A 23,452-nucleotide genomic window follows, 5' to 3' on the forward strand; every position below is an offset into this window, starting at 1 on the left:
AGATGCTGCCTCACCCGCTGAGTTTCTCCAGCATTTTTGTCTACCTTCGATTTTCAAGATTCAAGTGAGTTTATTGTCATGTGTCCCTGAAAGGACAATGAAATTCTTGCTTTGCTTCAGCACAACAGAACATAGTAGGCATTGACTACAGAACAGACCAGTGTGTCCATATACCATTATATACGTATATACACACATGAATAAATAAACTGATCAAGTGCAAATAACAGATAAGGGGCTATTAATGTTCAGAGTTTTGTCCGAGCCAGGTTTAATAGCCTGATGGCTGTGGGGAAGTAGCTATTCCTGAACCTGGATGTTGCAGTCTTCAGGCTCCTGTACCTTCTACCTGAAGGTAGCAGGGAGATGAGTGTGTGGCCAGGATGGTGTGGGTCCTTGATGATGCTGCCAGCCTTTTTGAGGCAGCGACTGCAATAAATCCCCTCGATGGAAGGGAGGTCAGAGCCGATGATGGACTGGGCAGTGTTTACTACTTTTTGTAGTCTTTTCCTCTCCAGGGGGCTCAAGTTGCCGAACCAAGCCACGATGCAACCGGTCAGCATGCTCTCTACTGTGCACCTGTAGACGTTAGAGAGAGTCCTCCTTGACCATTCGGCCGATCAAGTCCACTCCGCCATTCAATCAAGGCAGAACTATGTCTCCCTCCTAACCCCATTCCCCTGCCTTCTCCCCATTCTTCTTCTTTGGCCCCCTTCGGTCGTGGCTGACCATGGGTGTCTCCAGGGTGCTATTCCCTATATGGAGGACGCCTGTGCGTGACTTTGTTTAACGTGTGGAGACTGGTGCACAGACAGCCACCCCACGTGGGGTCGTTGACAGATCTGGGTCAGGATCCAGTGGCATGGAGTCCAAGACGACCGGAGACCCTTTTCTGCCGCAGCCTTCATCCGCCTTCCCAGCCGTTGTGACGTTAGCTCCACTAAGGTCAGCCACCGTCCTCCGCCTGTTCCACCGTTGAGGTCTTGGTTGGATTGCTCTTTGTCAGAGACCTCCCCCTCGACCTTACCGCCATGGGTGGCCCTACCAGGAGCACAGCTCCAGACGGCATCGCTCTCAGGATCTCAGGTCCACACAAGCTGATACTGCCAGCCTTTTTGAGGCAGCGACTGCGATAATCAAAAGGCATTTGAGTATAGGAGCAGGGAGGTTCTACTGCAGTTGTACAGGGTCTTGGTGAGACCACACCTGGAGTATTGTGTACAGTTTTGGTCTCCTAATCTGAGGAAAGACATTCTTGCCATAGAGGGAGTATAGAGAAGGTTCACCAGACTGATTCCTGCGATGTCAGGACTTTCATATGAAGAAAGACTGGATAGACTCGGCTTGTACTCGCTGGAATTTAGAAGATTGAGGGGGGGATCTTATAGAAACGTACAAAATTCTTAAGCGGTTGGACAGGCTAGATGCAGGAAGATTGTTCCCGATGTTGGGGAAGTCCAGAACAAGGGGTCACAGTTTAAGGATAAAGGGGAAATCTTTTAGGACCGAGATGAGGAAAACTTTTCTCACAGAGAGTGGTGAATCTGTGGAATTCTCTGCCGCAGAAGGTAGTTGAGGCCACAGTTCATTGGCTATATTTAAGAGGGAGTTAGATATGGCCCTTGTGGCTAAAGGGATCAGGGGGTATGGAGAGAAGGCAGGTACAGGATACTGAGTTGGATGATCAGCCATGATCATATTGAATGGCGGTGCAGGCTCGAAGGGCCAAATGGCCTACTCCTGCACCTATTGTCTATGTTTCTATGATAGATCCCCTTGATGGAAGGGAGGTCAGAGCCGATGATGGACTGGGCAGTGTTTACTACTTTTTGTAGTCTTTTCCTCTCCAGGGTGCTCAAGTTGCCGAACCAAGCCTTTTTTTCCAGCATTCTTTCTTAAAACATATCCTTCAAATCTCTGTTCATATAATAGAGCATGGACAATTTCTAAATCAAATTACATATGGAATCTACAGCGTGCGGGAGTGAACCATTAAGTATCTACTACAAAATGAACGATGCCTAGAGGCACAAAGAACCAGGCTGCATGCACCTCAGATGGAAATGGTAGATCAGTTTAATGAACCTCTGGTTAATAATTTTAAAGCTCGATGGCTCGGAGAACATAACAAAAATCGAATTGATAATAATTAATAATTAATTGGACCACTGATCACCCCCTTCCCTCTCTCAGCATAAGATCATAAATGATTAGGCCATTCGGCCCATCAAGTCTCCTCCGCCATTCAGTCATAGAAACATAGAAACATAGACAATAGGTGCAGCAGTAGGCCATTCGGCCCTTCGAGCCTGCACCGCCATTCAATATGATCATGGCTGATCATCCAACTCAGTATCCTGTACCTGCCTTCTCTCCATACCCCCTGATCCCTTTAGCCACAAGGGCCACATCTAACTCCCTCTTGAATATAGCCAATGAACTGTGGCCTCAACTACCCTCTGTGGCAGAGAGTTCCACAGATTCACCACTCTCTGTGTGAAATAAAATGTTTTTCTCATCTCGGTCCTAAAAGATTTCCCCCTTATCCTTAAACTGTGTGGCCCCTAGTTCTGGACTTCCCCAACATTGGGAACAATCTTCCTGCATCTAGCCTGTCCAACCCCATAAGAATTTTGTAAGTTTAATCATGGCTGATCTATCTCTCCCTCCTAACCCCATTCTCCTGCCTTCTCCCCATAACGTCTGACACCCGTACTAATCAAGAATCTTTCCATCTCTGCCTTAAAGATATCCACTGACCTGGCCTCCACAGCCTTAGGTGGCAAAGAATTCCACAGATTCTTATCGAGGGATATGGGGAGAAGGCAGGCACGGGTTATGGATAGGGGACGATCAGCCATGATCACAATGAATGGCGGTGCTGGCTTGAAGGGCCGAATGGCCTCCTCCTGCACCTATTGTCTATTGTCCATTGTCCCCAATGAGGTAGATAGTAGCTCAGGACTGCTTTCTCGTTGTGGTAGGATGCACGACCTCGAATATTGTGTTAGTTTAATTAATTGAACGTGTTTATATATTATATTATCTATGAGTACTGTGCAGACAGACCTGCTGTGTGACTGCAAATAACCATTTCATTCACAACCTATGTATCACCCTCTCCCCTTGACATCTGTCTGAAGAAGGGTCTCGACCCGAAACGTCGCCCATTCCTTCTCTCCAGAGAGGCTGCCTGTCCCTGCTGAGTTACTCCAGCATTTTGTGTCCATCTTTTTCACCCAGAGAGTTGTGAGTCTGTGGAATTCTCTGCCACAGAAGGCGGTGGAGGCCAATTCGCTGGATGTTTTCAAGGGAGAGTTAAGGGCCTGTCCCACTTGCGTGCGATTGCGTGCGTTTGGCGCGACCAAACGGGAAGCGAAGTTCACGCAAAGTTCACGCTAAGTTCGGACTAAGTTCGTGCGTGACGTCATTTGCGTCGTGCTCACCAATCAGCTGGGCAGGAGGCTGGGCCGACTGAATTTGGGCGTCGCACATCGTCAGGCGGTGACATCATCGCGCAACGACACGCCGGGGGGTGACGTCATCACGCAATGTCACGCCGGGCGGTCACGTCATCGCTCAACGCCACGCGCTAGGCGTACGCCATCAAGACGCTGCGTGCAACCGCAATGCCATTGGCGCACAAAGATTTCGGCCACTGTCAGAATTTTGGAGCCCCGCGCGATGTCAGGACCAGCCCCGCACAACTCCGTGCTTCTAAGTGGGACCATGCCCGTATGCCTCAAGCGTAATTTGCGAGCCAAGGTCGCGCAAGTGGGACAGGCCCTTTAGATTTAGCTCTTAGGGCTAATGGAATCAAGGGATATGCGGAGAAAGCGGGAACAGGGTACTGATTGTGGATGATCAGCCATGATCATATTGAATGGCGGTGCTGGCTCGAAGAGCCGAATGGCCTCTACTCCAGCACCCACTATCTATGTTTCTATGCGTAAAGGAGGAATTGCAGATGCTGGTTTAAACCAAAGATAGACACAAAAAGCTGGAGTAACTCAGCGGGACAGGCAGCATCTCTGGAGAGAAGGAATGTGTGAAGTTTCGGGTCGAGTCCGAAGAAGGGTCTCGACCCATTCCTTCTCTCCAGAGATGCTGCCTGTCCCGCTGAGTTACTCCAGCTTTTTGTGTCTATATTCTTAGGTTTCTATGTTTTCTATCTTCGGTTTAAATCTACACCTGCAGTTCCTTCGTACACAATTGAGTACATAGATACATAGATAGATACATAGAAAATAGGTGCAGGAGTAGGCCATTCGGCCCTTCGAGCCTGCACCGCCATTCAATATGATCATGGTTGATCATCCAACTCAGTATCCCGTACCTGCCTTCTCTCCATACCCCCCTGATCCCTTTAGCCACAAGGGCCACATCTAACTCCCTCTTAAATATAGCCAATGAACTGGCCTCAACTACCTTCTGTGGCAGAGAGTTCCTCAGATTCACCACTCCCTGTGTGAAAAATGTTCTTCCCATCTCGGTCTTAAAGGATTTCCCCCTTATCCTTAAACTGTGTGACCCCTTGTCCTGGACTTCCCCAACATCGGGAACAATCTTCCTGCATCTAGCCTGTCCAACCCCTTAAGAATTTTGTAAGTTTCTATAAGATCCCCCCTCAATCTTCTAAATTCTAGCGAATACAAGCCGAGTCTATCCAGTCTTTCCTCATATGAAAGTCCTGACATCCCAGGAATCAGTCTGGTGAACCTTGGTTTGGTGTGAGTGTAAATTGCCCCTGGTGTGTGTGGGATAGTGTTAGTGTGCGGGGATCGCTGGTCGAAATGCATTTCGTTGTCTCTGTACTGTACACTGACAATGACAATTAAAATTGAATCTGAATCTGAATCTGAATCTGAATCGGAGTGGACTCGGTGGGCTGAAGGGCCTGTTCTGCCCTGTATCTCTAAAGTCCTGCCATCCCAGGAATTAGTCTGTTACATTTGTCTCTTCATGGGCCTGTCCCACTTAGGCGGGTTTTTTTTAGGCAACTACAGATTCAGATTCAGATTCAATTTTAATTGTCATTGTCAGTGTACAGTACAGAGACAACGAAATGCATTTAGCATCTCCCTTGAAGAGCGACATAGCAAACGATTTGAATTTAAAAAAAAAAAAAAAAAAAAAAAAAAAAACTAGTTTGCCGCCACATGTTCGCCGTGAGTCGTCTCCTCAGTCGCGCAAAAATCCGTAGCGTCTTTCTGGTCGGCGGGGAATTTTCAACACGTTGAAAATATTTTCGCCGACAGTGGGTTTGACGCCAACGAGACTTCTCCTGACGTGGGAGCTGTCGCAGGAAGTCGCCAGGATCACGTAGGTTGTCGCCGATTTTCGCCGACCTGCTACGACCATGACATTCACCGGCAGTTGCCTGAAAAATTGCCAAGTGGGACAGGCCCGTTACTCTTGAAGTGGCCCACAGCAGTGCTGAGAACTCTGTACTCTGCACTCTTAAATATCTGGGAGTCCACATCTCTGAAGATATGACATGGGCATCACACGCCTCAGCACTCGTGAGTAAGGCAAGGCAGCGCCTTTACCACCTCAGGCAATTGAGGAAATTCAGAGTGTCTCCGGAGGATCCTCCAGTGCTTCTACGCAGCGGCTGTGGAAAGCATCTTGTCCGGGAACATTACCATCTGGTTTGGGAATTGCTCTGCCAAGGACAAGAATGCTCTGCAGAGAGTAGTGCGTTCAGCCGAACGCACTATGGGAACTTCACTCACCCCACTGCAGGAACTATACAACAGGAGGTGCAACTCCAGAGCAAACAAAATCATGAGAGACCTCTTCCACCCCTGCAACAGACTGTTCCAGCCGCTACGGTCAGGCAAACGCCTCCGTTGCCATGCAGTGAGAACGGAGAGGTTGAGAAGGAGTTTCTTCCCAGAGGCCATTCGGACCGTAAACGCCCATCTCACCAGGGACTAACTCTACAGAACGTTTTTTCCTTCTATTATTTACTATGTAAAAGAATATGTGTGTGTTATGATTGTGTTTATAATTTGTTTGGTTGTTTTGTTGTTTGTCTTTTGCACAAAAGTCCGCGAGCATTGCCACTTTCATTTCACTGCACATCTCGTATGTGTATGTGACAAATAAACTTGACGACTTGACTTGACTTGCCTTGACTTGACTTGGACTTTGCAAGGGGTAGGATAGGGACCCACAATCCCGTTTATATCAACGGGATGATGGTGGAAAGGGTCAAGAGCTTCAAATTCCTGGGCGTGCATATTTCCGAAGATCTTTCCAGGTCCCAGAACACTGATGCAATCATAAAGAAGGCACATCAGCGCCTCTACTTCCTGAGAAGATTACGGAGAGTCGGTTTTGTCAAGGAGGACTCTCTCTAACTTCTACAGGTGCACAGTAGAGAGCATGCTGACCGGTTGCATCGTGGCTTGGTTCGGCAACTTGAGTGCCCTGGAGCGGACGAGACTGCAGAAAGTTGTAAACACTGCCCAGTCCATCATCGGTTCTGACCTCCCCACCATCGAGGAAGGGATCTATCGCAGTCGCTGCCTCAAAACCTCAAAATCACACCTGGAGTATTGCGTACAGTTTTGGTCTCCAAATCTGGGGAAAGACATTCTTGCCATAGAGGGAGTACAGAGAAGGTTCACCAGACTGATTCCTGGGATGGCAGGACTTTCATATGAAGAAAGACTGGATAGACTCGGCTTGTACTCGCTAGAATTTAGAAGATTGAGGAGGGACCTTATAGAAAGTTACAAAATTCTTAAGGGGTTGGACAGGCTGGATGTAGGAAAATTGTTCCCGATGTTGGGGAAGTCCAGGACAAGGGGTCATAGTTTAAGGATAAAGGGGAAATCCTTTAGGACCGAGATGAGAAAAACATTTTTTTTCACACAGAGAGTGGTGAATCTGTGGAATTCTCTGTCACAGAAGGTAGTTGAGGCCACAGTTCATTGGCTATATTTAAGAGGAAGTTAGATGTGGCCCTTGTGGCTAAGGGGGATCAGGGGGTATGGAGAGAAGGCAGGTACAGGATACTGAGTTGGATGATCAGCCATGATCATATTGAATGGCGGTGCAGGCTCGAAGGGCCGAATGGCCTACTCCTGCACCTATTTTCTATGTTTCTATGTTTCTAAAAGGGCTGCCAACATCATCAAGGACCCACACCATCCTGGCCACACACTCATCTCTCCGTTGCCATCGGGTAGAAGGTACAGGAGCCTGAAATCTGGAACATCCAGGTTCAGGAATAGCTACTTCCCCAGAGCCATCAGGCTGCTAAACACAACATCAAATTGTTACAGAGATAGGTTGAACAAGTTAGGTCTTTATTCTCTGGAGCGCAGAAGGTTAAGGGGGGACTTGATAGAGGTCTTTAAAATGATGAGAGGGATAGACAGAGTTGATGTGGACAAGCTTTTCCCTTTGAGAATAGGGAAGATTCAAACAAGAGACATGACTTCAGAATTAAGGGACAGAAGTTTAGGGGTAATATGAGGGGGAACTTCTTTACTCAGAGAGTGGTAGCGGTGTGGAATGAGCTTCCAGTGGAAGTGGTGGAGGCAGGTTCATTGGTATCATTTAAAAATAAATTGGATAGGCATATGGATGAGAAGGGAATGGAGGGTTATGGTATGAGTGCAGGCAGGTGGGACTAAGGGGAAAAAAAAAATTTGTTCGGCACGGACTTGTAGGGCCGAGATGGCCTGTTTCCGTGCTGTAATTGTTATATGGTTATATGGTTAAACAAACTCTGAACAATAACAGTCTATTGTACTTTACCTGTTTATTTATTGTGTATATATACGGTCTATGGTATATAGACACACTGAACTTTTATTTCCTGTTCTGTATTATGTTTACCTATTCTGTTGTGCTGCAGCAAGCAAGAATTTCATTGCCCTATCTGGGACACATGACAATAAAACTCCCTTGACTTGACTTGGCTGTATCGCCCCCTTTGCTCCATCTATTGTGCTGGAGTTTGACTTGACTGTATTTATGTATGGGAGTATCTGATCCGTTTGGCTAGCATGTAAATCCAAAGCTGTCACCATACGTCAGTGCATGTGACAATACCAAACCTAAACCTAAAACAAGAAAAATAAACTTAATGTCAAGGGTTTCGGCCCGAAACGTCACCTATTTCCTTCGCTCCATAGATGCTGCTGCACCCGCTGAGTTTCTCCAGCAATTTTGGGTACCTTCGATCTTCCAGCATCTGCAGTTCCTTCTTAAACACAAGAGTTTATTGTCATGTGGCCCTGGATAGGACAATGAAATTCTTGCTTTGCTTCAGCACAACAGAACATAGAAGGCATGAATACAGAATAGATCAGTGTGTCCATATACCATTGTATAAATATATACACACATGAATAAATAAACTGATCAAGTGCAAATAACAGATAATGGGCTATTAATGTTCAGAGTTTTGTCCGAGCCAGGTTTAATAGCCTGATGGCTGTGGGGAAGTAGCTATTCCTGAACCTGGTCGTTGCAGTCTTCAGGCTCCTGTACCTTCTACCTGAAGGTAGCAGGGAGATGAGTGTGTGGCCAGGATGGTGTGGGTCCTTGATGATGCTGCCAGCCTTTTTGAGGCAGCGACTGCGATAAATCCCCTCGATGGAAGGGAGGTCAGAGCCGATGATGGACTGGGCAGTGTTTACTACTTTTTGTAGTCTTTTCCTCTCCAGGGCGCTCAAATTGCCGAACCAAGCCACGATGCAACTGGTCAGCATGGTCTCTACTGTGCACCTGTAGAAGTTAGAGAGAGTCCTCCTTGACAAACCGACTCTCTGTAATCTTCTCAGGAAGTAGAGGCGCTGATGAGCTTTCTTGATGGTTGCGTTAGTGTTCTCGGACCAGGAAAGATCTTCAGAGATGTGCACGCCCAGGAATTTGAAGCTCTTGACCCTTTCAACCAATGTTTAGCGTTGTGGGCGGAGCACCAAGGCAAATTTCTTGTATGTGAATACTTGGCCAACAAACTTAATGCCCCTGTCCCACTTAGGAAACCTGAACGGAAACCTCTGGAGACTTTGTGCCCCACCCAACGTTTCCGTGCGGTTCCCGGAGGTTTTTGTCAGTCTCCCTACCTGCTTCCACTACCTGCAACCTCCGGCAACCACCTGCAACCTCCGGGAACCGCACGGAAATCTTGGGTGGGGCTCAAAGTCTCCAGAGGTTTCCGTTCAGGTTTCCTAAGTGGGACAGGGGCATTAATTACTTACTATAAAACCATATCCATGTACCTGTCTAATTGCTTCTTAAGCGTTGCGATGTCTTATCATCTTGTGATCTATGAACTTATTCCATTCCCTGAAGGGGAGGTGACGTTGGTGCAGGGAAACGCTCTAAGAACAGTGAAGCTACAAGTATATATTATCCCCTGAAGGGAAGGAGAGAAGATGTTAATCTAACAAGAACTGGCTGCATTCCTTGGATGTCATTAGCATAGCCTCATCATGTTCCCTACCCCATATGATCATTTCTGTTGGACCTTACACCCATTAATCCTGTTCTTCATCATTCATTCAGTCACCCTTCCCTGTCTTTAGTCATGTGCAAGGATTACAGCGTTAAGGGCCCGTCCCACTTGCATGCAATTGCATGCGTCTAGCGCGACCAAACGGAAGCGGTGTTCACGCTAAGTTCACGCTAAGTACGCGGTAAGTACCCGCTAAGGACATGCTAAGTTCACGCTAAGTACGCGGTAAGTACACGCTAAGGACATGTTAAGTTCACGCTAAGTACGCGGTAAGTACACGCTAAGGACGTACTAAGTTCACGCTAAGTACGTGGTAAGTACACGCTAAGGACATGCTAAGTTCACGTTAAGTACGCGGTAAGTACACGCTAAGGACATACTAAGTTCATGCTAAGTACACGGTAAGTACACGCTAAGGACATACTAAGTTTACGCGGTAAGTACACGCTAAGGACATACTAAGTTCACGCTAAGTACGCGGTAAGCACACGCTAAGTACATGCTAAGTTCGCGCGTGACGTAATTTGCGTCATACTCACCAATCAGCTGGACAGGAGGCGGGCCGACTGAATTTGGGCGTCGCACAGCGTCGGGCAGTGACGTCATCGCGCAACGCCACGCGCTAGACTACGCCGTCGAGACGCTGCGTACGCCCTCAATGCGTCTGCGGGCGACAGGCCGTTGGCGCGCAAAATCTTCGGACAGGGCGGGATTTTCGGAGCCAATGTCGGGACCAGCCCCGCACGACTCCATACGCCTCCGTGCGCTTCGAGCGACCAGGTTTGGTCGAGGCCAAGGACCCCACGTGGGGTGGCCATCTGTGCACCAGTCTCCCCACGTGAAACAAAGTCACGCACAGCCGTCCTCCATGAGAGGACAGTCGTACTCGTTCCGAGTGACCACCGATGATCTCTCCCTCCCAACCCCTTCCCCCCGTAACTCCTGACACCCGCACTAATCAAGAAGGTACACACAGTGCCCTTGCGTTTAAGAGGAAAGCAAGCAACAGATTCATTGATATCATGTTTTTAATATAACATCGCATCGCAAGCCACTTCATACGAGTATTATCAAAGGCAGATTAGCGGCCAGGCATGTCCGCGGGCTTTGGGAAGGTGGCCAATGTTTTCATCAAAGGAGATGGTTTTGATGAACATCTGAATCCCAACGATTTACCCTTATAGATCATTAAAGAAATACAGGCACGGAGACATCTGCAAGTACAACAGGGCAGCTCCTTCGTCAGAGAGGGAAGGAAGGTACTATTCAGTTAAGGGCCTGTTCCACTTGCTTGCGGTTGCATGCGTCTGGCGCGACCAAACGTGGTCGCTTGAGGCGTACGGGCACCGTATATGTCCACGCGGGGCCGGTCCCACTACGAAGCGTGGAGGCGTATGGAGTTGTGCGTGGCTGGTACCGACATCGCGCGGAGCTTCGAAAATCCAGCACCGTCGAAAAACTTCGCGCGCCAACGGCCTGTCGGCCCACAGGCGTCATGAAGGCGTACGCCTAGCGCATGGCGTTGCGTGATGACATCACTGCCCGGCGTGGCGTTTCGCAATGACGTCGGGACGTTAGCCCGAAGAGCTATATCTAACCCACTTTTGAAAACACCCCGTGAATTGGCCTCCACTGCCTGCTGTGGCAGAGAATTCAGTGGCAGTGATCAGTGGTAGACAAAAATGCTGGAGAAACTCAGCGGGTGAGGCAGCATCTATGGAGCGAAGCATTAAGGCAAACGTTTCGGGTCGAGACCCTTGGTCATGTTTATCTCCTATCTTCCACAGCGTCAGGGAGAGACCATGCGGGCAACTCCAGTCTGCACCATTAGACGTTAGCTACCTAACCCAGTTAGGACTAGGACACAGAGAGTTGTGAATGTTTGGGAAAAACTCCTCAGCTGACCCAACTCATCATTCACCCAGCCACGGCCCAGTCGGTCAACGAATTGCCGTCAGGAATTTGTCCCATATTTTAACCTTTTGTCCCTTATTTGGGAGTGAGGAAGTTGGCAACACTAATGATCAGCCACGATCATATTGAATGGCGATGCTGGCTCGAAGGGCCGATTGGCCTACTCCTGCACCTATTGTCTATATTTCCATGTTTATACGAATATGATACAAGGAACAAGTATCAGATGGAGAGTAAAAACAAGGAACTACAGATGCTGGTTTACACTAAAGGACACAAAGTGTTTAGTTTAATTTAGTTTAGTTTAGTTTAGTTTAGTTTAGTTTAGTTTAGTTTAGAGATGCAGGGCAGAAACAGGCCCTTCAGCCCACCGAGTCCACTCCGACCAGCGATCCCCACACACTAACACTATCCCACACACACCAGGGGCAATTTACACTCACACCAAGCCAAGGTTCACCAGACTGATTCCTGGGATGTCAGGACTTTCATACCAAGAAAGACTGGATAGACTCGGCTTGTACTCGCTAGAATTTAGAAGATTGAGGGGGGGGATCTTATAGAAACTTACACAATTCTTAAGGGGTTGGACAGGCTAGATGCAGGAAGATTGTTCCCGATGTTGGGGAAGTCCAGAACAAGGGGTCACACAGTTTAAGGATAAGGGAGAAATCTTTTAGGACCGAGATGAGAAAAACATTTTTCACACAGAGAGTGGTGAATCTGTGGAATTCTCTGCCACAGAAGGTAGTTTGAGGCCACAGTTCATTGGCTATATTTAAGAGGGAGTTAGATGTGGCCCTTGTGGCTAAAGGGATCAGGGGGTATGGAGAGAAGGCAGGTACAGGATACTGAGTTTAGAAACATAGAAACATAGAAATTAGGTGCAGGAGTAGAGGCCATTCGGCCCTTCGAGCCTGCACCGCCATTCAATATGATCATGGCTAATCATCCAACTCAGTATCCTGTCCCTGCCTTCTCTCCATACCCCCTGATCCCCTTAGCCACAAGGGCCACATCTAACTCCCTCTTAAATATAGCCAATGAACTGGCCTCAACTACCCTCTGTGGCAGAGAGTTCCAGAGATTCACCACTCTCTGTGTTGGAGGATCAGCCATGAATGGCAGTGCTGGCTCGAAGGGCCGAATGGCCTACTCCTGCACCTATTTTCTATGTTTCTCTGTTTCTATGTGATGGTCTGGGCAATGTCCACCATTGTTTGTAATCTCCTTGGTTCCTGGGCCTTTAATTTCTTATATTAGTGGGTCAAAGTTGGTGGCAGAGGAGGTATTCGATGGGGAGGGGTATGCCTCATCGCATTTATTTCAAGAGGGCTTGTATACAAAAACAGGGATGTAATGCTCAGGCTCCATATAAGGCTCTGGTCAGGCCGCATTAGGAATATTGTGAGCAATCTTCGGCCCCAGATGTGAGGAAGGATGTGCTGGCTCTGGAGAGAAGGGCCGAATGGCCTCTACTCCTGCACCTATTGTCTATGTTTCTATGTTTCTATGTTTCTATACCAAGCCAATTAACCTTACAAACCCTGTAATTCTTTGGGGTGCGGGAGAAAACCGGAGGTCTCGGAGAAAACCCACGCATGTCTCGGCGATAACGTGCAAACTCCGCACAGACAGCGCCCATAGTTGGGATCGATCTACTGCTGTGCCGCCATGCCATCCACTAAACCTAAATCTACCTATTAATTTATTTATTTTTAAATTTATTTTAATCAAACAATTTATTCAACTATTAAAAAATAATATTTACACTACAATAAAACAAGCCAGAACCCACCGCCATAAATACAATACAAACATATATCCATAATAACCTACGATACAACTATGATGGAAATGTGTCAGCCTCAGTAACATCAGCACGGGAGCACCTCAAGGCTGCGTGCTCAGCCCCCTGCTGTACTCACTCTATACTCATGACTGCGTAGCCAGTCACAGTGCGAACTCCATCATCGAGTTCGCTGACGACACCACTGTTGCGGGACGTATCACTGATGGGGATGAGTCCACAGAGTATAGAAGAGAGATCGAGCAACTGTCCATATGGTGCCAGCACAATAACCTGGCCCTAGGGAACACCAGCAAAACCAGGAACTGATTTCCTGGGGGCCTTGAAGAGGGTACAAACTTTAATATATTAGTGGGCTCAAAGTCCACAGAAGGGGGGTGGCAGAGGAGGACTCTCGATCTAGTAGGGCAAGTATCTGGAGCATGTCGCATTTCGGAAAGAAAGGGAAAGGGAAAGGAGGAGAGAAGAAAAGAGGGGGAACAGCGTGTATTCAAAACCATGGGATGGAAGGCTCTGGCTCCTTTTCCATCGACCGGCTCTGGTCGGGGCCATAGAAGGAATAGTTGTGACAGCAGGCTTCTTGGGCCACCCACACCATCCTGGCCCATTCTGAAGGAAGCCTGTCCTGGCTGACTGCAAGTAAAGTCCAGGTTCAGGAGACAGAGAGACATACAATGGTGCTCGGCCTCTGACTGGAACTGTTATTGGCCCTCCATCCCAGTTTATTTATTCTGTGTATATGATTTTGGTATAGGACACACTGAAGTGTTCGCCTTGGTTATTTCTATGTGTCGCAAAATCATTGAGCCTAAGGACAGAGGACACTCTTGACAATGACTATGTCAGACTTACAAACCGAGGGAACCTGAGAATTGGGAGGAAAGGAGTGGGGAGCTTGGTGCAAACTCCAGAAGGAGGAACTCACTCCAGGGATGGAGGGGAGGGGAAAGGAGAAGGGGAACGGAAAGGGGAGAAGGACGGGGGGAAGAAACTCAGAAAAAAGAGTTCTTGGGGATCACGTAGAGAGAGGAAAGGAGGGGAGGAAACCATCGAAACAGTTGAGGGGTGGCAGGGAAATGTCTTCTGGGAAAAGGGGGGCGGGAGAAATGGACACCGCCAGAACGGACATAGTTCACGCCAGAGAAAATACCCCAAGCGACTCGGCGGACTTGCTAACTCCGCACAGACAGCGCCCATAGTTGGGATCGATCTACTGCTGTGCCGCCATGCCATCCACTAAACCTAAATCTACCTATTAATTTATTTATTTTTAAATTTATTTTAATCAAACAATTTATTCAACTATTAAAAAATAATATTTACACTACAATAAAACAAGCCAGAACCCACCGCCATAAATACAATACAAACATATATCCATAATAACCTACGATACAACTATGATGGAAATGTGTCAGCCTCAGTAACAATCAGCACGGGAGCACCTCAAGGCTGCGTGCTCAGCCCCCTGCTGTACTCACTCTATACTCATGACTGCGTAGCCAGTCACAGTGCGAACTCCATCATCGAGTTCGCTGACGACACCACTGTTGCGGGACGTATCACTGATGGGGATGAGTCAGAGTATAGAAGAGAGATCGAGCAACTGTCCATATGGTGCCAGCACAATAACCTGGCCCTCAACACCAGCAAAACCAAGGAACTGATTGAGTAGGAGGGGGACCCACAGCCCCGTTTATATCAACGGGTCGATGGTTGAAAGGGTCAAGAACTTCAAATTCCTGGGCGTGCACATCTCTGAAGATCTTTCCTGGTCCGAGAACACTAACGCAATTATCAAAAAAGCTCATCAGCGCCTCTACTTCCTGAGAAGATTACGGAGAGTCGGTTTGTCAAGGAGGACTCTCTCTAACTTCTACAGGTGCACAGTAGAGAGCATGCTGACCGGTTGCATCGTGGCTTGGTTCGGCAATTTGAGCGCCCTGGAGAGGAAAAGACTACAAAAAGTAGTAAACACTGCCCAGTCCATCATCGGCTCTGACCTCCCTTCCATCGAGGGGATCTATCGCAGTCGCTGCCTCAAAAAGGCTGGCAGTATCACCAAAGACCCACACCATCCTGGCCACACACTCATCTCCCTGCTACCTTCAGGTAGAAGGTACAGGAGCCTGAAGACTGCAACGTCCAGGTTCAGGAATAGCTACTTCCCCACAGCCATCAGGCTATTAAACCTGACTCGGACAAAACTCTGAACATTAATAACCCATTATCTGTTATTTGCACTTTACCAGTTTATTTATTCATGTGTGTATATATTTATATCATGGTATATGGACACACTGATCTGTTTTGTAGTAAATGCCTACTATGTTCTGTTGTGCTGAAGCAAAGCAAGAATTTCATTGTCCTATACAGGGACACATGACAATAAACTCACTTGAACTTGACTTGATATAAACCTTATTGAGGATACATGCAACACCCTGCGGAGCCCAGCGATCCCGAAACTCCCGCAGGATGCCCGTGGACAGGGCGTATTCCCTTTCTAACCCCACGGACGTATCCTCGGGTAGAGCCCTCCACCGCCTGGCGCCTTGACATGCGGATGGCCAGCTTGGCTAGTCCCACGAGCAACCCAACCAGGCAAGAACGGAACTCACTATCAAAACATGGAGGGGACGGGGGACACAATATTTTGGCGGCCGCGCGCGCACGCGCATGCGCACACTCACACACACGCGTGTGCGAGGCTTCGGAGGCTCAATCCAGCGCTAAATGCAGCTCAACTCTGCCTGTCTCGCCAGGTTAACCTACAGCCCTGCCTGGACTGACGGGACACCAGCGCTGCTTCTCCGCGCTGGACATATTTCCCGCCAGCCCAGGCAGGTTAACCTGGCGGGGATGTCGCCCACCTCTCAAAACATGGGGGGGGGAACCAGAATACAATACAAGCATATATCCATAATAACCTACAATACAACTATGACACCCTCGAGTCCTGGCAAAAGAGGAAAAGGGGAAGTACAACGGGATCTGGAGGGCCCTTGTACATCAGTCCATGAAAGCAAGCATGCAGGTACAGCAGGCAGTGAAGAAAGCGAATGGCATGTTGGCCTTCATAACAAGAGGAGTTGAGTATAGGAGCAAAGAGGTCCTTCTGCAGTTGTACAGAGCCCTAGTGAGACCACACCTGGAGTATTGTGTGCAGTTTGAGCCCCCTAATTTGAGGAAGGACATTCTTGCTAATGAGGGAGTGCAGCGTAGGTTCACAAGGTTAACAGGAAGTTGTGAGTCTGTGGAATTCTCTGCCTCAGAGGGCGGTGGAGGCCGGTTCTCTGGATACTTTCAAGAGAGAGCTTGATAGGGCTCTTAAAGATAGCGGTCAGGGGATATGGGGAGGAGGCAGGAACGGGGTACTGATTGTGGATGATCAGCCATGATCACATTGAATGGCGGTGCTGGCTCGAAGGGGCCGAATGGCCAACTCCTGCACCTATTGTCTATAGCCCTCAATGGGCTGAATGGGCTAATTCTTCCCCTATCACGAGTGTGAGTGAGTGAGTGAGTGGGTGAGTGAGTGAGTGAGTGAGTGGGTGAGTGAGTGAGTGAGTGAGTGAGTGAGTGAGTGTGAGTGAGTGAGTGAGTGGGTGAGTGAGTGAGTGTGAGTGAGTGAGTGTGAGCGAGTGTGTGAGTGAGTGAGTGTGAGTGTGCGTGAGTGTGAGTGAGTGAGTGTGTGTGTGAGTGAGTGAGTGTGTGAGTGAGTGAGTGAGTGTGAGTGAGAGTGAGTGAGTGAGTGAGTGAGTGAGTGAGTGAGTGAGTGAGTGTGAGTGAGTGAGTGAGTGAGTGAGTGAGTGAGTGGGTGAGTGAGTGAGTGAGTGAGTGAGTGAGTGAGTGAGTGAGTGAGTGAGTGAGTGAGTGGGTGAGTGAGTGAGTGAGTGAGTGAGTGAGTGAGTGAGTGAGTGAGTGAGTGAGTGAGTGAGTGTGAGTGAGTGAGTGTGAGTGAGTGAGTGAGTGAGTGAGTGAGTGTGAGTGAGTGAGTGAGTGAGTGAGTGTGGTGTGGTGAGTGAGTGAGTGTGGTGAGTGAGTGAGTGAGTGAGTGAGTGAGTGAGTGAGTGAGTGAGTGAGTGAGTGAGTGAGTGAGTGAGTGAGTGAGTGAGTGAGTGAGTGAGTGTGAGTGAGGGTGAGTGAGTGAGTGAGTGAGTGAGTGATGTGAGTGAGTGAGTGAGTGAGTGAGTGAGTGAATGTGAGTGAGTGAGTGAGTGAGTGAGTGAGTGAGTGAGTGAGTGAGTGAGTGAGTGAGTGAGTGAGTGAGTGAGTGAGTGAGGTGAGTGGGTGAGTGAGTGAGTGAGTGAGTGGTGAGTGAGTGAGTGAGTGAGTGAGTGAGTGAGTGAGTGAGTGAGTGAGTGAGTGAGTGAGTGAGTGAGTGAGTGAGTGGGTGAGTGAGTGAGTGAGTGGGTGAGTGTGTGAGTGAGTGAGTGAGCGAGTGTGTGAGTGAGTGAGTGAGTGAGTGAGTGAGTGAGTGAGTGAGTGAGTGGGTGAGTGAGTGAGTGAGCGAGTGTGTGAAGTGAGTGAGTGAGTGAGTGAGTGAGTGAGTGAGTGAGTGAGTGAGTGAGTGAGGGAGTGAGAGGAGTGAGTGAGTGAGTGAGTGAGTGAGTGAGAGGTGAGTGAGTGAGTGAGTGAGTGAGTGAGTGAGTGGGTGAGTGAGTGAGTGGGTGAGTGAGTGAGTGAGTGAGTGGGTGAGTGAGTGAGTGAGTGAGTGAGTGAGTGAGTGAGTGAGTGAGTGAGTGAGTGAGTGAGTGAGTGAGTGAGTGAGTGAGTGAGTGAGTGTGTGAGTGAGTGAGTGAGTGAGTGAGTGAGTGAGTGTGTGAGTGAGTGAGTGAGTGAGTGAGTGAGTGAGTGAGTGAGTGAGTGAGTGAGTGAGTGAGTGAGTGAGTGAGTGAGTGAGTGGGTGAGTGAGTGAGTGAGTGAGTGTGTGAGTGAGTGAGTGAGTGAGTGAGTGAGTGGGTGGGTGGGTGTGTGTGAGGGTGAGTGTGAGGGTGTGTGTGCGTGAGTGGGTGTGTGAGCGAGTGAGTGAGGGTGTGTGTGTGAGTGAGTGAGTGGGTGGGTGAGTGGGTGAGTGAGTGGGTGAGTGAGTGAGTGAGTGAGTGAGTGAGTGAGTGAGTGAGTGAGTGAGTGAGTGGGTGGGTGGGAGTGGGTGAGTGAGTGAGTGAGTGAGTGAGTGAGTGAGTGAGTGAGTGTGTGTGAGTGAGTGGGCGAGCGTGCGAGTGTGAGCGGGCGTGAACTCACCATCCGCCCGGCCTCGTTGTTGTGTAAGTCGACCAGCGTGCGGATGTCACTCTTGCCCTTCTTCCTCCGCGCGTCCATGAACTGCTTGGACTTCTCGTAGCCGAAGTCCACGTCGTCTCCGCAGCCGCCCCACTCCCAGGCCGTCCCCTCGGCCCCGCTGCCCGCGGTGGGCACGGGCGGGCTCCGGCTGCGAGCCCTGTCGCACCCGCACTGCAGCAGCTCGCCCATGCTGCACGCCTGGGTGACCGCGTGGGTCACGCCCGCCGATGTGATGGCGTACACGAACGCCGTCTCGCGGATATCTGTAACGGACACAAAGAGCTGGAGTAACTCAGCGGGTCAGGCAGCATCTGTGGAGAACATGGATAGGTGACGTTTCACAAAGTGCTGGAGTAACTCAGAGGGACAGGCAGCATCTATGGCTCTAAGGAAATAGGCAACGTTTCGGGCAGAAACCCGTAAGGGTTTCTGCCCGAAACGTTACCTATTTCCAGAAGGATTTCGGCCCGAAACGTTACCTATTTCTAGACGGATTTCGGCCCAAAACGTTGCCTATTTCCAGAAGGATTTCGGCCCGAAACGTTGCCTATTTCCAGAAGGATTTCGGCCCGAAACGTTGCCTATTTCCAGAAGGATTTCGGCCCGAAACGTTGCCTATTTCCAGAAGGATTTCGGCCCGAAACGTTGCCTATTTCCAGAAGGATTTCGGCCCGAAACGTTGCCTATTTCCAGAAGGATTTCGGCCCGAAACGTTGCCTATTTCCAGAAGGATTTCGGCCCGAAACGTTGCCTATTTCGGCCCGAAACGTTGCCTATTCCCAGAAGAATTTCGGCCCGAAACTTTGCCTATTTCCTTAGCTCCATAGATGCTGCTGCACCATAACTCAGCGGGTCAGGCAGCATCTGTGGAGAACATGGATAGGTGACGTTTCACAGAGTGCTGGAGTAACTCAGCGGGTCAGGCAGCATCTGTGGAGAACATGGATAGGGGACGTTTCACAGAGTGCTGGAGTAACTCAGCAGGTCAGACAACATCTCTGGAGAACATGGATAGGTGACGTTTCACAGAGTGCTGGAGTAACTCAGCGGGTCAGGCAGCATCTCTGGAGAAACATAGAAACATAGAAAATAGGCGACAAGCTGGGAAAAGCGGAAATACAAAGGGATCTGGGGGCCCTTGTACATAGATACATAGAAACAAGGTGCAGGAATCACCTATTTCACATTTTTCACACAGAGAGTGGTGAATCTGTGGAACTCTCTGCCACAGAAGGTAGTTGAGGCCACAGTTCATTGGCTATATTTAAGAGGGAGTTAGATGTGGCCCTTGTGGCTAAAGGGATCAGGGGGTATGGAGAGAAGGCAGGTACAGGATACTGAGTTGGATGATCATATTGAATGGCCTACTCCTGCACCTATTGTCTATGTTTCTAGGTTTCTATGTAAACTGAGCTGAACTGAACCAGACTACACAGACGGCAATACTACCTCTCACTTCTGTAACTGGAGCTCGGAGATAAGGAGCCACAGTGATGAAGCAACAGGTAGAGACACGTTCCCGAGCGCAAGGGAGAGATTTTTGGAGCTGGGAGAGAGGGATGGGTCAGGGATCAGTGCGCAGGATACGGCAATTGATCCTGAGAGGGGTACTTGTGAAGCTCGCCTCATAGAAACATAGAAACACAGAAATTAGGTGCAGGAGTAGGCCATTCGGCCCTTCGAGCCTGCACCGCCATTCAATATGATCATGGCTGATCATCCAACTCAGTATCCCGTACCTGCCTTCTCTCCATACCCCCTGATCCCCTTAGCCACAAGGGCCACTAACTCCCTCTTAAATATAGCCAATGAACTGGCCTCAACTACCCTCTGTGGCAGAGAGTTCCAGAGATTCACCCACTCTCTGCGTGAAAAAAGTTCTTCTCATCTCGGTTTTTTAAAGGATTTCCCCCTTATCCTTAAGCTGTGACCCCTTGTCCTGGACTTCCCTAACATCGGGAACAATCTTCCTGCATCTAGCCTGTCCAACCCCTTAAGAATTTTGTAAGTTTCTATAAGATCCCCTCTCAATCTTCTAAATTCTAGAGAGTATAAACCAAGTCTATCCAGTCTTTCTTCACAAGACAGTCCTGACATCCCAGGAATCAGTCTGGTGAACCGTCTCTGCACTCCCTCTATGGCAATAATGTCCTTCCTCAGATTTGGAGACCAAAACTGTACGCCTCTGGTGCAGTCTCCTCATTAACTCAGGCAAAGCGATAAGGAGGGGCCCTGATTAGGTCCAGAACTCTTTTAAGTAGCACCTGGGAACGGGGCAACCGTGAGTGATTGCCCCAGTGGAGCCAGACAGTCTGGAGTCAATCAGTGACCGACTCCCGCCTCCCACCTCCCACCTCCGACCTTTACCCTCGCCGATGATCGCCAAGGGAAACAAAGATGGCCGCCAGGTCGGCCCGTGTCCTAGCTCGCCACGTTTAGGGTCACAGACTCATCCAGCGATGGCTCGATCGAGGAAACAGGCCCTTCTGCCCATCTTACCCAAGCTGGCCGGCATGTCCCTTCCTTGAAGGACATTAAAAATAAATTGGATAGGCATATGGATGAGAAGGGAATGGAGGGTTATGGTATGAGTGCAGGCAGGTGGGACTAAGGGGAAAAAAAATTGTTCGGCACGGACTTGTAGGGCCGAGATGGCCTGTTTCCGTGCTGTAATTGTTATATGGTTATATGGTTATATGGTTATTCTATGCATTTCATCTCTGTGTCTCCCCGTCCCACCCGAAACGTCACCCATTCCTTCTCTCCAGAGATGCTGCCTGTCCCACTGAGTTACTCCAGCTTTTTGTGTCTATCTTCGGTTTAGAAGGACTCTAATCTGTTGTACAGGGTCTTGGTGAGACCACACCTGGAGTATTGCGTACAGTTTTGGTCTCCTAATCTGAGGAAAGACATTCTTGCCCTAGATGGAGTGCAGAGAAGGTTCACCAGACTGATTCCTGGGATGGCAGGACTTTCATATGAAGAAAGACTGGATAGACTCGGCTTGTACTCGCTAGAATTTAGAAGATTGAGGGGGGGTCTTATAGAAACTTACAAAATTCTTAAGAGATTGGACAGGCTAGATGCAGGAAGATTGTTCCCGATGTTGGGGAAGTCCAGAACAAGGGGGTCACACAGTTTAAGGATAAGGGGGATATCTTTTAGGACCGAGATGAGAAAAAACATTTTTCATACAGAGAGTGGTGAATCTGTGGAATTCTCTGTCACAGAAGGTAGTTGAGGTCACAGTTCATTGGCTATATTTAAGAGGGTGTTAGATGCGGCCCTTGTGGTTAAAGGGATCAGAGGGTATGGAGAGGAGGCAGGTACGGGATACTGAGTTGGATGATCAGCCATGATCATATTGAATGGCGGTGCAGGCTCGAAGGGCCAAATGGCCTACTGCTGTGCCTATTTTCTATGTTTCTATGTTTATATCTGCAGGTAGGCCCGAAATGCTGGAGTAACTCAGCGGGTGAGGCAGCATCTCTGGAGGGAAGGAATAGGCGACGTTTCGGGTCGAGACCCTTCTTCAGACTGGTGTCAGAGGGAGGGGGGAGGCAGGGGCAAAAGCTAAAAATGTCCTTGATCGAGGTATGTCTACTTAGAAGAAGTTCTCCTCCTCTCTCCGATGAGAGTTCAGTCAAGGTATGTTCCATCGACACTCGTCCCATCCACAAACGCTTGGCCCATATCCCTCTAAACCTGTCCTATCCATGTACCTGTCCAAATGTATTTTAGACACTGCGATAGTCCCTGCCTCAACTGCCTCCTCTGGCTGCTCGTTCCAGCCACCCACCGCCCTTTGTGTGAAAAAAGTTACCCCTCACGTTCCTATCAACGTAGACGCAGGAAAAATGTTCCCAATGTTGGGCGAGTCCAGAACCAGGGGCCACACACAGTCTTAGAATAAAGGGGAGGTCATTTAAATCTGAGGCGAGAAAAAAACTTTCTCACCCAGAGGGTTGTGAATTTGTGGAATTCCCTGCCACAGAGGGCAGTGGAGGCCAAGTCACTGGATGGATTTGAGAGAGAGTTAGATAGAGCTCTAGGTGCTAGTGGGGTCAAGGGATATGGGGAGAAGGCAGGCACGGGGTTATTGATAGGGGACGATCAGCCATGATCACAATGAATGGCGGTGCTGGCTCGAAGGGCCGAATGGCCTCCTCCTGCACCTATTTTCTATGTTTCTAAATCTTTCGCCCCTTCACCTTAAACCGATGTCCTCTGGTCCTCGATTCCCCTTCTCGGTTCATCTATCATGCGTTGCTAATTGGTGAACCTTCAGAGGGTAGTCTATATCTGACCTAGATACGGTCTACCCTCTGAAGGTCTCCTCCATTGTCAGAGTGAGGCTAAACGCCAATTGGAGGAACAGCACCTCATATTCCGCTTGGCCAGCTTTCAGCCCAGTGGTGTGACTCTTGATTTCTCTCACTCCAGGTAGCCCCCGGAATTCCCTCTCTCTCTATCCCCCTCCCCCCCCCCCCCCCCCCACCCAAGTTGCACCAGCGTCTCGTTTTCACCCGACAAACGGCCAACAATTGCCTGTCCCGCTGAGTTACTCCAGCATTTTGTGTCTATCTTCGGTCTAAACCAGCACCTGCAGTTCCTTCCTACATATATCTGTGTGTGCATCTGGATTCATGCGGGAACTATGGAAGCGGTTAGACCATAGACAATAGGAGTAGGCCATTCGGCCCTTCGAGCCAGCACCGCCATTCAATGTGATCACGGCTGATCATCCCCAATCAGTACCCCGTTCCTGCCTTCTCCCCATATCCCCTGACTCCGCTATTTTTAAGAGCCCTATCTAGCTCTCTCTTGAAAGTATCCAGAGAACCGGCCTCCACCGCCCTCTGCGGCAGAGAATTCCACAAACCCACAACTCTCTGTGTGAAAAAGTGTTTCCTCGTCTCCGTTCTAAATGGCTTACCCCTTATTCTTCAACTGTGTGTGGC

General features: G+C 49.1%; 1 protein-coding gene across 1 annotated transcript in view; it reads right to left on the bottom strand.

Annotated features, from left to right (window-relative positions):
• Positions 1-23,452, bottom strand: part of LOC129716130 (protein Wnt-6-like) — a 71,523-nt gene that overhangs the window by 27,308 nt on the left and 20,763 nt on the right. Inside the window, 2 exon segments of the mRNA XM_055666011.1 lie at positions 7,826-7,834; positions 18,453-18,754. Of these exon segments, the coding sequence (XP_055521986.1) occupies positions 7,826-7,834; positions 18,453-18,754 (311 nt within the window).

The sequence above is a fragment of the Leucoraja erinacea genome, unplaced genomic scaffold (genome assembly GCF_028641065.1).
Source record: "Leucoraja erinacea ecotype New England unplaced genomic scaffold, Leri_hhj_1 Leri_171S, whole genome shotgun sequence".
Lineage (NCBI taxonomy): Eukaryota > Metazoa > Chordata > Chondrichthyes > Rajiformes > Rajidae > Leucoraja > Leucoraja erinaceus.